A 17,192-nucleotide genomic window follows, 5' to 3' on the forward strand; every position below is an offset into this window, starting at 1 on the left:
CACCTGGGGCGCTGCCAACACTACCCGGCACGTGGGCGGCCCCGGCGCGGGGGCGCTCTGGGGTTGGGGGCGGGGCCGCCGCGGGGGCGGAGCCACAGCCCCACGTGGGGGGCCGGGCGGTCTGTGGCCGTCCCTCAGAGAGCCACTCGCGCAGTCCCTGCGTCCTGCGGCCTCCAAGCGACCAGGCCGGCAAGATGGTGGAGGCGTGGTACATGGACCAGTGCCCGGAAGACCAGAGGAAACCCCACCGACAGGACCCCGGCCACGCCGTCCCCCTGGAGCAGCTGCGCCAGCTCGGGGTCTTTTACTGGAAAGTACGTTGGGAGGAGAGGAAGGCGGCAGAGTTCAGGGAACGGGGCTCGAGGCAGAGTTCGACTACTCAGCCTCCTGCAGCTGCTCCAGGAGCGGTGCCCAGAGCGAACGGGGGGTGCGCGGAGAGGCGTGTTCCCCGGGTTTCCTCCATCCCAGTCCGGTTTTTCCTCATCCACCGCGCACACCCGCAGCCAGGCGCAAGGACTGGGTGCAGCGGCCATCACGGCGCAGGCGCGGGACTGGGACGCTCGCGGCCCCGCCTCTGGCACCCTGGGCGCGCTGCGCATGCTCCACAGCGGGGCTGGGCCCCTCGGCCGGCGCGGGTTGGCTGGGACCGGGGCCGGGGGCGGAGCGAGCCGAGCGTCGGAGGCTTCTGGGCCTGTGGGGTCCTTCCGGCGGTGTGATGTCTTCGCCTGCCCCGTGCTTCCTCCTTCAGGGCTCCGCGGTCTCTGTCGAGATGCGTGGGGTTTATCCGGAGTGGAGGACGTGCTTGTTCTGGAGTTGCCCTCAAAGGGAGTGAGGAGGCGAACCACCCCCCAAAACGAGACACTCAGGCCGAGGGCGTGCAGGGGATGTTGAGGGGGAAGGAAATCAAGAGAGTCTGGACAGACACAGTAACTTTGGGGTTTGGGGTGGAAGGAGGCAGGTGGTTTTAGGCAATAAGAAATAAAGGAAAGAAGAGTTTGTGAAGTGCCTTTTCTTCCTTCAGTACCCATTTTATGCTTTTGAGCCTTAAACTTTTACAGACGCATTATTCTGAGTAATTCACTATCAAATGCGGTGGACTAGCCGGATAGAAGATCATAATCTGAAAGAATTTTTTTTTTTCCACAAAAGAACGTTGTATGAATGTAATGAAGAAGCTGGATTTATTCTCCATTCTGTGCGGATCAGTGGTGCTCCTGCACTGATCTACCCTTCTGTAGAAATGCTCTTTAATTTTGGCTTTAGAAAAGCTTTGCATTTAAGCATTCTTAAATCTTCAGTGCTTACATAATACTCTTCCTGATCGTCCCAGTTTGTTTACTTTTAAATGGTTATGTGATACCAGGGTTTAGTGCACCTGGGAGGATTATGTAAGAGGCTAGGTTGAGAGGTGACTCTAGATCAAATCTTTGGGTGTGTTTTGTTTTTTTAGGAGATATGGGAGATTGAACCCAGGACCTCCTATAAGGGAAGCAGGCACTGGAACACTTGAGCCACATCCGCTCCCTTTGGGTATATTTTTGATTGCTAATCTGCATCTTGCATGATCAAAATAAATTTCAAACAGACTCCCCGCCCCCCCCCCCAACGTGGGTAAGGGTCATAGAATATTCCAGCATAAAATATCTTTAGAGATCATCTGGACCATTTTCGCACATCCTGTTAAGTAGAAGAATTTAACTCTGGGATACCAATGCCAAGACTAGTGTTCTTTCCATTATAAAGTGACTCCTCTCTAAGGTAAATATTTTGGTATTGTGTGTATGTTGATTTTTACCTAGCATTTATCTTTTACTGGGTTAAAATGTAACAACCTATTGGAAACAAAGTTTCTATTGTAAGAAAAAGTTTTGTTTTATAATGCAGTCCAATTTTCCCACAATCCAAACAACCAGAAGGGTCAAATTATTGCTTTTCGGAGGTTTCATTTGCATTTGCCAAAAGAACAGAATGAAATTACAAGTCAAGGCTGACATGTGCCCAAAGAATAAAAGCATCTTTTGGGTTGTCACAAACCCACTTTCTTTTGCCTTTCAGTTCTGTTCTGGGTGATAACTTAAAAGACTCATAACTAAGTTTTTTTAGTTTGTGGTTTTAATGTCCTGTGTGTTTTATTCCCATTCTTTGAAAATTGGTAGTATATATGTTTTCTTGAGGAAAATAACCATTCTAGATCAGTGGGGACATTTTTTGCCCGTGGTATTACTGACATGGCAGAGTAATAGAAAGCTCTTACAGGTCCTCACACAATTAGAAGTTAAATTGTCTAAAGGTTGGAATAGTATCGTGTTTGATTTGCTGATTTTTTGAGTCATCTTAGTGGAATGTATTGATGACTAGTACTTTGAATTATTGGAGCTTGCTGTTTAGTAATAATGATAAAATGTGTATTTTACTGCAACAAAAAGAAAAGTTTGTTAAGTGGCTAAGTGTGTTACAAATAGTTCTAAGTAGGGGTTAAGCTTAATTCTGATGGAGGAATGTCTGAAGAAGCTGACAGTAAAATTGGACCTTAAAGAACGTCAAATAGAAATGGTGAAAGCGCATTCTAAGCCTAGGAACTGGCATGAGCAAGGGTGTGGGGATGTGAAGCGTGAAATAACTTTGAGGACTACCAAATAATCCTATTTGATTTAGAATATAGATTTTTTTTTTTTTTTTTTTTTTTTTTTGCGGTACCGGAACTAGGGATTGAACCTGGGACTTTGTATGTGGGATGCTGGTGCTCAAGCACTGAGCCACCTCGGCTCCTCTGAGTTGGCTCTTTCATTTGTTTGCTGGTTGTTTGTTTTTAGGAGGCACCAGGAACTCAACCATGGACCTCCCATGTGGGAGGAGGGCACTCAACTGCTTGAGCCACATCCACTCCCAGAATGTAGACTTTTTAAAAATAGGAAAATTAGAGGAGTAGAAAAGACAACTGGGGCCCCATCATATAAGGCCTCTCGTGTTAGCCTAATGAACTTGGCTTTTATTTGGAGGCAGTGAGGAACACCACATGTTTTGTCTCAGGGAAAAAAACTACCAAAAAAGTTACCCTAGTTCAGTTTGGCTTGTAGGGCAGTTTTGTGGTAGAGAAGGAGAATGCTGGTGAGGGAAGTGTGTCATTAGATAGGTTTGAGACAACGAGAAGTTGAATAAGGCTTGTGGCAGTGGAACTAGAAATATGAAAAAAATCTCCCAGGCTGGACTTTTGGAGGAAATGGAAGTAGGGATCAAACATAACTCCATTATTTGTAGCTGTGTTTCTTGGAAATGGAAAAAAAGAAACAGAGAAAATAGGTGGGGGAGAATAAGTTTAGGACTGAGAAAGGAATAGATGATGACATTAGATAAAATCATATTGGAGATCCAGAAAGATAATTCTTTTATCTCTCTGAATTATTGTGACCTCCTTTTTGTTGTTGTTTACACTCTTTTAGCTGGATGCTGACAAATATGAGAATGATCCAGAATTAGAAAAGATCCGGAAAGAGAGAAACTATTCCTGGATGGACATAATAACCATATGCAAAGATAAACTTCCAAATTATGAAGAAAAGGTAAGGGAGTCTGTTTTAGTTTCCTGGGCTGTTTAAGTGAAGACCATGCAATGGGTTGGTTAAAATAATGGGAAATTATTATTTGGTCACAGTTTCGAGGCTAAGTGAAAGTACCAATCAAAGTACAACATCAAGGCATTTCTTTCTTCCTCAAGACTGGCCAGATCTGGGACTGGCTGCTGGAAATTCTTGGTGCTGGGCTACCCCTTGGCAATGCACTTGGCTGCCTCTCCTAGCCTATTTGTTCTCTTCCTTGAATTTCAGCTTCTTGCTTCCTGTGGCTTTCTCTCTTGTCTTGTCTGATTTTTACTCTGCTTATAAAGGTCTACAGTGGGTTAAGACCAGTCCTGAATGAGATGGCACACCTTAACTGAAGTAAGCTCATCAAAAAGTCCTAGTTACAATGGGTTCACACCCACAGCAATGGCTTAAGGTCAGGGACATGTTCTTCTGAGGTACACCACAGAGTCTTTTAAACTATTTGGAAAGGGGAAATTATTAAATCTACTACCAACGCAGGAGTTTTCTTTCTTTTTTTTTTTAATGCCTTTGTCTGGACTTTGCATTTGGATAATGGTGCCTCATAGACTGAGTTGAGAAGTGTTCCCTCCTTTTCAATATTTTGGAAGTCGTGTGTGCAGAATTGCTGTTGTTTCTTCCTGTAATGTGGGTAGGATTCACCAGTGAAACCATCTGGGCCTGGTGCTTTCTGTTTTGGAAAGTTAAGAATGATTCAATCAATTTCTTCAAAAGATAAAAGCCTCTTCAGATGAACTATTTCTCCTTGTGTGAGTTTTGGTAGTTTGTGTCTTCATTTCATCTAAGGTATCAAATTTGTGTACTTAAGAGTTCATAATATTTATTATCCTTTTAATAGTCATGGCATTCCTAGTGATGGCCCTTCTTACATTTTAGGTATTAGTAATTTGTCTCCTCTCTTTTCTTTTGTTAGCCTGGCTAGAGGTATATCGATTTTATTGATCTTTTCAAAGAACCTTTTGGTTTCATTCATTTTTCTCTATTTAATTTCCTGTTTTCAATTTCAGTGATTTTTGTTTTCATTTATGCCCCACCCCCCATGCCCCAGATGGCTCCCTCATCTGTTTGCTCATTGTTTTGCTCATTGTCTGTTACTTTTCTTTTTTTTCCCCCTTCTTTTCTTTTCTTAAGCTCTGAATCACTGGGAACCAAACCCAGTGGTTAATTTTTAATTTATTAATTAAATAATTTTTAATTAATAAATTTTTCTTGCAATTCTCCTTTGACCCATATGTTATTTAGAAGTGTGTTATTTAATTTTCCAGATATTTGAGGATTTTCCAGCCATCTTTGTTACTGATTTCTAGTTTAATTCCATTGTGATCTGAGAACATAATTTGTATGATTTCTAAATTTTTTAAATTGTCAAGGTATGTTTTATGGCCCAGAATTTGGTCTATCTTGGTGTATGTTCAACATGAACCTGAGAAGCTTGTGTACTCTGCTGTTGTTGGGTGAAATGTTCTAAAAATGTCAATTAGATGGAGTTGATTGATTGATGCTGCTGTGCAAATTAACTACATCCTTACTGATTTTCTTCCTGCTGGATCTGTCAGCTACTTGTAAGACAAGTGTCAAAGTCTCTAACTCTTAAGAGTTGTTTTGTCTATTTCTCCTTGCAGTTCTGTCAGTTTTTCCTCATATGTTTTGACACTCTTATTAGGGGCATACATGTTCAGGATTCTTGTGTTTTCTCGAAGAAGTGATCCCTTTATCATCATGTAATGCTCTTCTTTTTCCCTCATGATTTTCCTGGTTCCAAAGTCTGCTTTATCTGAAATTGATATAGCTATTCCTACTTTCTTTTGATTAGTGTTAGCCTCCACCCTTTTACTTTTAACCTATTGTTATCTTTATATTTAAAATGGATTTCTTGTAGACAGCATAGAGGTTGGGTTTTGTTTTCTATCCTTTCTGACAGTTTCTGCATTGTAATTGGTATACTTAGGCCATTCACATTTAAATTGTGTATTGATATAGTTGGATTAATATCTACCATATTTGTAAATGTTTCTTTTCATTGCATTTTTTTAACTCCCCTCTTTTTCTACCTTCTCTGGTTTTAATTGAGTGTTTTATAGGATTCTATTTTCTCACCTCTCATAGCTTATTAATTATACTTTTAAAACATTTTTAGCATTTGCTGTAGAATTCACAATATAAATTTACAACTAATCTTAAGTTCACTTTCAAATAACACTATACCACTTCATGAGTGGTACAGGTGTCTTATAAAACAGTACTCCTAATTCCTTCCTCTCATCTCTTATTACATTTCTATCATTCATTTCACTTACCATATGCTATAATAATCCTAAACACTTTTAATATTATTACTCTGAGCAAGTATTTTATCTGTTATATCAATTAAGAATAAGACAAATAAAAGATTCAATTTTACCTTCATTTATTCTTTCTCTGACATACTTCCTTTCTTTGTATAGATCTGTATTTCAGATCTGTGTAAAATGCTTCATCTCTGAAGAACTTTATAACATTTTTTGCAGAACAGGTCTGTTGGCAACAGATTCTCTGTTTTGTTTTGTTTTTTTAAAGATTTATTTTATTGATTTATTTCTCCCCACCCCTTTGTTGTTTTTCACTTGCTGAGTCTGTTTGTCTTCTTTTTTCTTTAGGAGGCACTGGGAGCTGAACCTTGGACCTCCGATATGGGAGGAGGTGTCTAATCGCTTGAGCCATCTCTGCTCCCTGCTTTGTTGTGTCTCTCATTCTGTTTTTCCTCCCTGCATCTCTTGTTACATCATCTTGTTGCATCAGCTTGCCACATCTGCCCGTTGTGTCAGCTAGTGAACCTCTACTCCTACTTTGTTGTATCTCTCATTATGTTCTTTTCTTTTTGTGTCTCTTGTTGTGTCAGCTTGCTGCACCTGCCCATCGCACCAGCTCACTGTCTTCTTTAGGAGGCACTGGGATCTGAAACAGTGGTAGGCAGGAGCCCAGTCACCTGAGCCACATCTGCTTCCTACCTTGTTTTTGTCTGAGAAAGTCTTTACTTCTCCTTTACATTTGAAGGATAATTTCCCTGGATAAAGAATTTTAGGTTGGTGAGTTTTTTCCTTTCAACACATTAAATATTTCATCCCATTCTTTTGTTGCTTGCATGATTTGTGATGAGAAGTTTGATGTAATTCTCTATAGGTAAGCTCTTCTCCACCCCTGCCCTGATGTCTTTCAAGATTTCTCTTTGTATTGGTTTTCTGCAGTTTCAAAATGATGTGTCTGGGTGTAGTAATTTTGTGTGTGTATGTTTTACTCTACCCTAATTGGTATTCTTGAACTTCTTGGGTCTCTGGTTTGGTGTTTGATATTAATTTTGGAAAATTCTTAGCCATTGTTATTTCAAACATTTCTTCTCTTTCTTTTCTCTTCTGCTGGTGTTTCAGTTATGCATATGTTGCACCTTTTATAATTGTCTCACAATTTCTGGATATTCTGCTTTTTTCCCTATTTTCTCTTTGCGTTTCAGTTTAGGAGATTTCTACTGACATATTTTCAAGGTCACTAATTCTTTCCTTGGCTATATCCAATCTCAGCCTGCCAAAGTCACTCTTTCTTTCTGTTATGGTATTTTTAATTTCTAGCATTTTAAAAAATTCTTTAAGTTTTCATCTCTGCTTACATTACCCATCTGTTCTTATAGCATGTTGTCTATTTTCTCCATGAGATGCCTTAACATATTAATAATTGTTATTTTAAGTTCCTATCTGATAATTTCATAATAGTTTCATATTTGAGTATGATTCTGATGCTTTGTCTCTTTAGACTGGTTTTCATGTCTTTTAGCATGCTTTATAATTTTTTTCTTGAAAGCTCGGGACAATGTATTGGTTAACAGGAATTGAGATAAATCAGCCATTAGATGGAGAGTTTATGTTCATCTGGCTAGAAGCTGGGCTCTGTTTAATGTTTTTGCTGTAGCTGTCAAGTCTTTAGTTTCCTCTAGTGTCCTTGGTTTGTGTTTCTTCTGTTGTCTTTGGGTTTCTCTAAGAACTTCTTAAACAGGTTAAGAACATCTTTCTTGCAGATCTGTCTTGCAGATCTTTCAGTTGTAATTCACATCACTTGTTAAAGTGATGGTAAGATATGGGGGATGAGAAGTATTCTATAATTTTTTGATTAAATCTTAGTCTTATTGGGCCTGGGTCCTTGGGCTGTGATCTTTAGAATTGTTTCTGGTGAACAGTATATTGTCATCTTTTGCTTTGTATTTCTTATATAATGTGTCCTTTTTCTCTTGCTGCTTTTAAGATTTTCTCTTTATTACTGGTTTTGAGCAATTTCATTATAATGTACCTTTGTATAATTTTCTTCACATTTCTTCTGCTTGGTGTTTGTTGAGCTACTTGGATGTTGGTGTATAGTTTTCATTAAATCTGGAAAATTTTCATCCGTTATTTCTCCAGATATTTTTTTCTCCCTCACCCTGCTTTTGGGGACTACATTTACAAATATAGTAGCCTACTTGAAATCCCACAGCACACTGATGCTATATGTTTTTGTTTTTTTTTCCCCCATTCTCTTTCTGTACTTTTTTTTTTTAAGATTTTTATTTTTTATTTATTTCTCTCCCCTTCCCCTCCCCTCCAGTTGTCTGCTCTTTGTGTCCATTCACTGTGTGTTCTTCTGCGACTGCTTTTATCCTTATCAGTGGCACTGGGGATCTGTGTTTCTTTTTGTTGTGTCATCTTGTTGTGTCACCTCTCCCTGTACTTCATTTTGATTAGTATCTCTTTCTAGGTCATCAAGTTCACTGATCTTTTCTTCTGTCTTTAACTTCTTGATCAGGAAAACATTACCCATAATGAGGAGATAAATCACTTAACCCAAACAACCCAGAACTGGCACAAATGTGCCAGAATAAGATGCTAAAACAATTATAACGGTATTCCATGTGATCAAGAAGTTAAAGACATGGAAGATCAAAAAAGATCCAATCAAACTTTTACATAAAACTATATCTGCAATTAAAAAAAAAATAGTGGATGGAATAAATGACAGATTAGACATTGCCACTACTGAGGCAAGATTAATCGGTATGCAGTACACAAAACTCATGAATTTTGAGTTTTCCAGTCCAATTGGTGGGTGCTATTCCTGGCCCTGCATGGTTGCCAAGCACTGTTACCTCTAATTCTTTTGGGTAGTTCTTTGCAGATCTCTGAAGTTTTCTTTCTGTGCAGCTCTCTAGTACTCTGTCTTGCAAACTCTAGCTGCCTTGGTCTCCTCAGACTCTCAGGTCCCTCTTCTCAACTCTAGTTGTCTGCTAGGCTCTGTCTGGGTTTCTCTTCCTTGCAGTATGCTCTGGAAATTTTCAAAGTGATAAGCTGGAGCAGTTGTAGAACTTAATTCATTTGTTTCCTGTCTTTCAGGAACTTTCTCTCATTTCCTTATGTGCGGTGTCTTGCAAACTTTATTTCATATATCTTGTCTGTTTTTTGGATGTTTCAGGCAGGAGGGTAAATCCAATCTTACTCCATTTTGGTGGAATTTGGGATTTTTTTTAGCTGTAATTTTTATGGGGATTCTTGAATTCCTATTAACAAAGAAACTTTCACTGATCTATGGCAAAATGAGAAAAGATCTAGAGTATGGAAATTTTTTAATAGAGCTAAATTTTTTTTCAATATAAAGGGCTGCTTTTATTTCAGAGTTGTCTACTTTCTTGGGAATAAGTTGACTCTTTTGAAATGATATTGACAGTATTAGTTGTTTTGCCAAAATTAGGCAGCTGTGTCAAATTTAAATGAAAATCAGACTTAGTTATGAAATATTAAATTACTGCATTAGGTCACTTAGTTTCAACTTCTTAATTCTATACTTAAAAACTTGAAGAGGGTGAAGGACTCTCCCCAAGGTCACATTGGTAAAGCAAGGCCTAGAACATAGGTCCTCCTTGATCCCATGGTCCTTCTACTGAATCCACTTTGAGGGCTGCCCCTGCCCAGACAATTCTTCCATTAGCTTGAATTTCCTCTGTTTGTACTTCTAAAAGGGCAAACATTAGTAGATGGACCAAGAATGACAAGTTAAACTAAGAACAAAAGTACAGGGGAGTGGATGTGGCTCAAGCAGTTGAGTGCCCGCCTCCTACATGGGAGTTCCTGGGTTCCATTCCTGGTGCCTCCTAAAGAAAAAAACAAGGAGCAGACAATGAGCAAAACCAAACAAGTAAACAATGAGCGAACAGATGAGGGAGCCAACTCACGGGAGCCGATGTGGCTCAGTGGTTGAGCACTAGGCACCCACATATGAGGTCCTGGGTTTAATCCCTGGTCCCAGTTCCTCAAAAAAAAAGCAGAATACGGAAATTATTTAAATATAGATGTTTTGTGTGATTAGCTCTTATTTTGTTTTAAATCTCTTTTTGTCTAATTATCCTTGCCAGTCAGAGTCCAAATGTTGTAATATTTTACAGAATTACTTTAATTCTCACTAAGTGACGTCATGATTCATTAAATTCTCTTGGATTTAAATGGCATGATTCTTACTTGGAATTTTAGAATATCCAACCTCTTCTTAGCAGTTGTTTTATCTTATGTAGAAGATATTACCTGTTATTAGTGTTAGTAGGTAGTTATATTATTTTCTTCATCTAGACGCAAATATAGTCTAGAAGCTTCTCTTCTATTGCCACTACCATGTTGTTAGGTTTCATAAAATACTCTAGCTCCTGAACTCCTTTACGTATTATAATAATATCTGGTCTATTTAAGATTTAGGCTGGTGGGTGGGTCTGGGTGAATTTGTATGATATTGTCTCTAGCAGACTTATAGAAATTTCCCTCTTACTCTAGATTAAAATGTTTTATGAAGAACATTTACACTTGGATGATGAAATTCGATATATCTTGGATGGAAGTGGGTATTTTGATGTAAGGGATAAAGAGGACAAGTGGATCCGGATTTTCATGGAGAAAGGAGACATGATAACACTTCCTGCAGGAATTTATCACCGTTTCACACTGGATGAAAAGGTAGGGTTCATTGTTTATTACCTTTTTTTTTTTTTTTTAAGGTGCTGGGACCTGGGGTTGAACCCAGGACCTTGTATGTGGTATGCTATATATGAGCTGCACTAGCTCCCTGTTTATTACTTTTAATTCTGGGAAATATATAGATTCCAGAAGCTTGTAACACTGCTATTAAAAGCAGTGTTCTCACCAGCTCTAGTCCCTAAGAAATGGTTGACTATTAAAGTATGAATGGTCATAGCTAATGACTTGCATAGCTTTTTGCTTTAAGAAATCCAGTTGGAGGCTCTAACATGGGACTCCTGAGCTGTGTATTTTATGTTAATAGTCTACTGGTTAATTATCTCCATTTGTTCTCCACATATTGTTCTTAGTGAACAGTAATACACAGTTTAAAAATACATACCACTGGCCAAACAGAGCCTAAGCAGTTAACAGGAAAATGGTAGTGCTCCTTTAATTGAGAGAGATTCTCCCACCTGTATTTTGTTATTAATTCTGAGGGTACCTAACTGTGAGGCATCTCTAGGGTTGTTACTTTGTCATTTTTAAGAGCATTACAATTCTGGAATTTAGCAATAGTGCAAAACAGTCATTAGGATTAGCAGTAAAAACAAGGTTTTTCTTATGTTTGGTAGATGTGATTTAGATTAAATCTGAGACTAGAGGAGAGTCTTTGCAGAGACTATTTCTAAATATTATTTTCTAGGTAATAGTGGTGAAATATTTTTAAAGAGGTACTAAGAGGGAAGATGGAGAATTACGTCATCTCTTTAAATACTGGATACATTTTATTCTTACTGACTGCATTTAAAATAGTTTACATATACGCTTTATGGCAACCTTGCCTACATTTAATGGTACCACCTTCCCTTGTCACTCACCCTAAATCCTGTAGCCCTCCTTATCAGGAGGCTTAGAAAATACAAACATCTATACTCACAACCACAGTGTTCATAATTCCCTTAATTACACAGATATGTTTATTTTCATATATATTTTAAACTGATTTTTAAACAGATAGTCAATTCTTATAATTGCAAAAATTTAGATATGAAAAGTCTTCATCTCACCTTTGTTAGCAGTCATCATGTTTCTCTCCCTGGAGGGTAAATAGTATTACATTAAAAAATAATACTTTCCTGGCAGGGGAGATACCAGGATCACGAAGGTGGTTTTCCCAGGGCCAGGCTTATCCATTGCACTCTGATATGCTGACCCCTGTGATTTCCCCAAATGTGGGAAACTTGACTACATAATTTGTGGTAGTTGGGGACTGTATTCACGACCTCCCTTATTAAAAAAAGAAAAAAAGAGTTTTTTTACATGGATGTTAGCAGACTAAATACATAGTTCTAAATTTTACATTTTTCACATAATATATTTTGGAGATTGTTTCATATCACTATATAAAAAGCCTCATCTCTTACTTATAGGTTCATACTATTCTATTGTTGAATGGACTCTAATTTATTTAAGCATTAATTTATTCCACTGAGTGGTGATGAATGATGATCATTTCCAATATTTTGCTATCGTAAAAACAGTGTTGTAATAAATAGCCTTATGCATTTGCCACTTAGCACTCATGTGAGTTTATCTGTAGAATAAATTCCTAAAAATGAAAATTCACTTAAAAGCTATGTGCATTTTTAATTCTTTTCCCTTGGCCACCAGCACGGGTCTCAAGACTAATTCTTAGGAAAACTCTCCCCAAAGGAAATAGAATAGAGGGGTGGAACAAACTCATTAGGCATCTTGCCTGAGTTTCATCAGTCACTAGGCTCCTGGGTCAGTGCTTGTTTTCAAAATTGATATGTTTATAATGAGACATGAAGTTAAACACTGAGCTTTAGCTGCAGATGCTTTTGCTTGTGTGAGTATAACTTATTAATTAGCCATACCCCATCTGATACTAATTTTTGTTCAGATGATAAAATGTAACCTAATAGTATTAAGTCACAAGAATAAAAACAGCAGAAAAATTTATCTTGATGGTTAAAATAGGAATAAGTAAAAGAGTCCTCTGGTTTAAAAAGTTGCTGGACTTGTTTGTTTGTTTTCTAGAACTATGTAAAGGCAATGCGGCTTTTTGTTGGAGAACCAGTGTGGACAGCATACAACCGACCATCTGACCATTTTGAGGCTCGAAGACAGTATGTGAAATTTTTGACGCAGACAGCATAGTGAGGCTCTCTGGAAAATAATACACAACTTATAATGGTCTCTTTTTTTTTTCACATTTAGTAATTGGAAATATAGACAATTAAAAACTAAAAACACAGTTGAATAAAAACATACATTTTTCAATTAAATATACTAGATACATATACATTTTTTAAAAACCATACTATATGTTACACAGTATATTTGGTTCATAGTAATGCAATCATAGTATTTGTCCTTTTGTGTCTGACTTGCTTCGCTCAATGTAATGTCCTCCAGGTTCAATCATGTTGTCATGTGCTTTACAACTTCATTTCTTCTTATAGGTGTATGATATTCCATCATGTTTGTAATGGTCTTAAACATGATAATTGAGCAGCAAGTCAGTCGTTTTCTTTTTGCTTTTATATTGTAGACTTGAGGCTAGGTTGTCTTTCCTTTGTAAGATTATTAATAAGAATATTTTTAATGAAAATAATACAACATTTTTACATGGAAGGAACTGTAAACAAGTGGATATATCACATTCATTTTCCTTAACTAAATTAAAAATAGTGGTTTTGTAGTCATGTGTTAGTATAAGCAATCAACTTTAAACCAAATGAAAGTTAATCTCTTAAAATGTAACTCTGTAGCATATTCTATCTGGATATGATTCTTAGATTTTAAACCAGATATCAGTCACTGCCATGCCTGTCTTATAAGAAGAAGGTATAATAATAGATAATATAACTAATCAACTAAAAGATACGTCCCAGCCCCTCCCTCCCCAGCCCCCCAGTTTATACTTGGGTTAGACAGTAGAATAGGGAAGAGCCTCTCCTATTATGGCTATACTCTTAGGAGCTTATACCACTTTCTTGTAAAATAACTGTCTTAATTGCATGCTTATGGCTTGCAGTTACCTAATATTCAGGTATATAGGGTATTTTTGCCTGGTTTGTTAAAATCACTCTTGTTTAGTGTCTTTGTTATGATATTAACATAATTTATATAATTTATCTAATAAATATATCACTTTTATGTATGTGTAACATATATAATATAAATGTATATATAACATTTATAATGCATACTAATAGTAGTGTTTTTCCAGTTTGGATTTCTAAATTAAACCTGCCTACTATACCTTTTTCACAATCAAGCCTTGGAATTTTAATAAGAAAACTAGTATACTGTTTTTCTACTGAACAATTCTGTGATACAGTTATACCTAATGTATTATAATCATAGGAAAAAACACAAATCAGCCTAAGTTTTTGAAGGGCAGATTGTTTCTAAATATTTTTTAAAAACTGGTTTAAAAATTTTCATTTAAAAAGTAGTCTTTCATCACCTCCACATTGGTCTTGGGGATTAGTTTCCCCCTGAATAGAGAAAATTCATCTATTAGATATTGAACTGACTGCTTTCTGAATTTTAGGAATAAAATGTACACAGGCAGCATGGTAAGTACATAAATATCCCAGGACTTTCTTCTGTCAAAAATTACTTTCTCTTGGGAAACGGACTTTGGCCCAGTGGTTAGGGCGTCCGTCTACCATATGGGAGGTCCGCGGTTCAAACCCCGGGCCTCCTTGACCCGTGTGGAGCTGGCCATGCGCAGCGCTGATGCGCGCAAGGAGTGCCGTGCCACGCAGGGGTGTCCCCCGCGTGGGGGAGCCCCACGCGCAAGGAGTGCGCCCATGAGGAAAGCCGCCCAGCGTGAAAAGAAAGTGCAGCCTGCCCAGGAATGGCGCCGCTGACGACAACAGAAGCGGACAAAGAAACAAGACGCAGCAAACAGACACCAAGAACAGACAACCAGGGGAGGGGGGGAAATTAAATAAATAAATAAATCTTTAAAAAAAAAAAATTACTTTCTCTTAATAATTAAATTAACTGCATGTGTACTGATTTTTAAAATGGCTTATATTATAAATGATGATTGTAAATGGAACTTGTTCATTTTAAGATTTAAACATTAAAAAGAGACCATCACTTTTTATGCCTTTTTGCTTAAAACAGTTTTTCCTATTACGGTTCGCAGAACTTTTTAACTCCATTTCCTGCTCCAAGCGCACCGGGTCGGCTTCTCGGTGACTCACGTTCTCTTTCCGTGAGGGGCTTCTCGGGTTTCTTCATGCTTGAGCTATTTTCACAGGCAATGGTTAAGACTTGGGCAGTTAGGTAACACAATTCTGTCAAAACACTCAAGGTGAAATAGCATTTTGTTAGTTTCCTCAGAGCACCGTTCAGATCTTTTGGTTTATTTTAAAATTAACTCTGAGGTATAATTTACTTACAATTAAAATGCACCTATTTTAGGCACATTTATATTTGACAAATATATTCGATTATGTAATACCACCTCAGTCAGTATGTAGAACATGTCTGTTATCCCAGAACCTTTCTTGTGCCCCTGCTCAGGTCTCCCACACCCACCCGCGGCCCAAAGCAACCACTATAGATTAGTTTTGTCTTCTCTAGCATTTCATATAATTGGAATCATACAGTATGTTCTCTTTAGTATCTGGATTCTTTTGCTTCTGCTTCTATCTTCTAATCCTGTAGTGTTACAATTTCTTTTGTGTTCACTCATTCTCTTCTTATTAGTATCTTAAACACTGGAATGGTTTTTAAAGAGCTTAAGAGTTTACAACCCCATTTAAGCAAGGTGAAATCAACTGTAGTGACAAAACAACCCTAGAAAAGTAGAGAAAATCTGTGAGGCAGGGATTTGTGGTAATAAAGGGTTATTCTTTCTGAAAAAGATATCACTTTTAAAGAGTTGAGGTCTTTAGTTCAAGGTCAATATTAAAGAAGATGGATCATTTACAAACAAATTCATTAATATTCTAAGTCATGTAATTTTCCCAAAGAACACAAGTGTTGGTCTTCCAAGTAGAACAGCTGCCAGTTTTCACTTTCTCCAAATTTGTGTAAATTGTCAATTTAGAGCATGTCTATTAAGTAAGATATATTTAAACACATTTGTATTATTTTTCAACTGTGTCCTTTTTTTTTTAAGATTTATTTATTTCTCCCTGCCCTGTCGTTGTTTGCATTTGCTGTGTCTGTTGTATGCTCATCTTCTCTTTTTCGGAGGGACTAGGAACTGAACCTGGGGACCTCCCATGTGGGAGGGAGGCCCTAATCGCCTGAGCCACCTCCACTCTGCTTTGTTGCATCTCTCATTGTGTTTCCTTGCTGTCCCTTGGTTGCGTCATCTCACTGCGTCATCTTGTGGTGTCAGCATGCTGCACCAGCAGTAGTTGTCAGTTCGTTGTCTTGCTCGTCGTCTCCAGGAGGCACTGGGAATCGAACCTGGACCTCCCATGTGGTAGGTGGGAACTCAGTTGCCTGAGCCCCATCCGCTTCCTTGTCCTGGTTTTTTAAGGTATATTGACTGTATGAATCAGTATGAATGACTGCATTTTGGTATACGTTTCAAACTCGTTTATGTGTTGGCATTTTAATAAAATTTCCTTTTTTTCCTAAATGGGTTGCTGCAGAAGAGAAACCCACACCTTTAGGAGCACAGACCAGTCAGTGAAAGGGGCCAGCCTAGTGTCATGGCCTCCATTACTGTTTCTCACTGAGAGGAAGACTTGGCTCATGTAAGAAATTTTCAGCCTTGTTCCATTTTATCCAGATTAAACATTTTATTCCAATGAAATTTTAGCCTAGGATACTTTCACTTGTTTGAAATCTAGCTTTTTAAGACTCCATTTCTAGGTTTCACTTTTTTTTTTCCCCCCGAGGTACCAGGGACCTCATACCTGGGAAGCAGGTGCTCAACCACTTGAGCTACATTCACTCCTCGCTTACTTGGTTTTGTCCACATTTCCTAAGTGAGAAGGATCATCTCCACTGATTTTTATTCCCCTTCCTCTTATGCATTTTTCTTTGTCCTTATCATTTTTGTCTAGAAGAGAGTTGGTAAATGAGTAGAGAGCTCTGCTGTCTACTTAAAAGCTATTATTAGATGCATCTTATCAGCCAGATGCTTCAGTAATTGCTACTGTGTATGATCAAATTAAAAATGGTTAGAGCTTTGCATATATTTTGTTATTTCTGCCCTTCAAATAAGGAATTCTCATCTATCAATTTATAATCCTGAATTCTTAATTTAAAAAATCCTAAATTGACCTATTATAGAACAAAGGAAGCATGGTAGACTCAACAGAATTGGAATAAAGATAAAAATACAGGTAACAGCTAAAGTTGTAATTATTGCATATCTCAGTTTATTTTTTCAGTTTATTTTTTATAGTCTCTATTCTGGTCATTTCTTTGTGCCATACACGAATAGACCATGTATCCTAACTTTTGGCAATTTGGTACAATTTTTGTGCAAAATAGTAGCTTTAAAATATAAAAATTTGATTCTGATCTTATCAGAAATGAATAAAGTTTTTTCAGGGGTTCTTTTACATTTGTGGCCTCTCACCAG

General features: G+C 37.9%; 1 protein-coding gene and 1 non-coding gene across 2 annotated transcripts; both read left to right on the top strand.

Moving 5' to 3' along the window:
- The first annotated feature begins 53 nt into the window (after positions 1–53).
- ADI1 (acireductone dioxygenase 1) lies at positions 54–14,744 on the top strand. The gene is made up of 4 exons (XM_004480929.4): positions 54–314; positions 3,441–3,560; positions 10,415–10,594; positions 12,659–14,744. The coding sequence occupies exons 1-4, from the start codon at positions 195–197 to the stop codon at positions 12,776–12,778; spliced, it is 540 nt and encodes a 179-aa protein (XP_004480986.1). The 5' UTR covers positions 54–194; the 3' UTR covers positions 12,779–14,744.
- On the top strand, positions 11,726–11,886 carry LOC111761261 (U1 spliceosomal RNA). The gene has a single exon (XR_002794673.1). It is a non-coding gene; the product is annotated as a U1 spliceosomal RNA (small nuclear RNA).
- Positions 14,745–17,192: the final 2,448 nt, after the last annotated feature.

Source organism: Dasypus novemcinctus, chromosome 25 (genome assembly GCF_030445035.2).
Source record: "Dasypus novemcinctus isolate mDasNov1 chromosome 25, mDasNov1.1.hap2, whole genome shotgun sequence".
NCBI classification, from domain to species: Eukaryota; Metazoa; Chordata; class Mammalia; order Cingulata; family Dasypodidae; genus Dasypus; species Dasypus novemcinctus.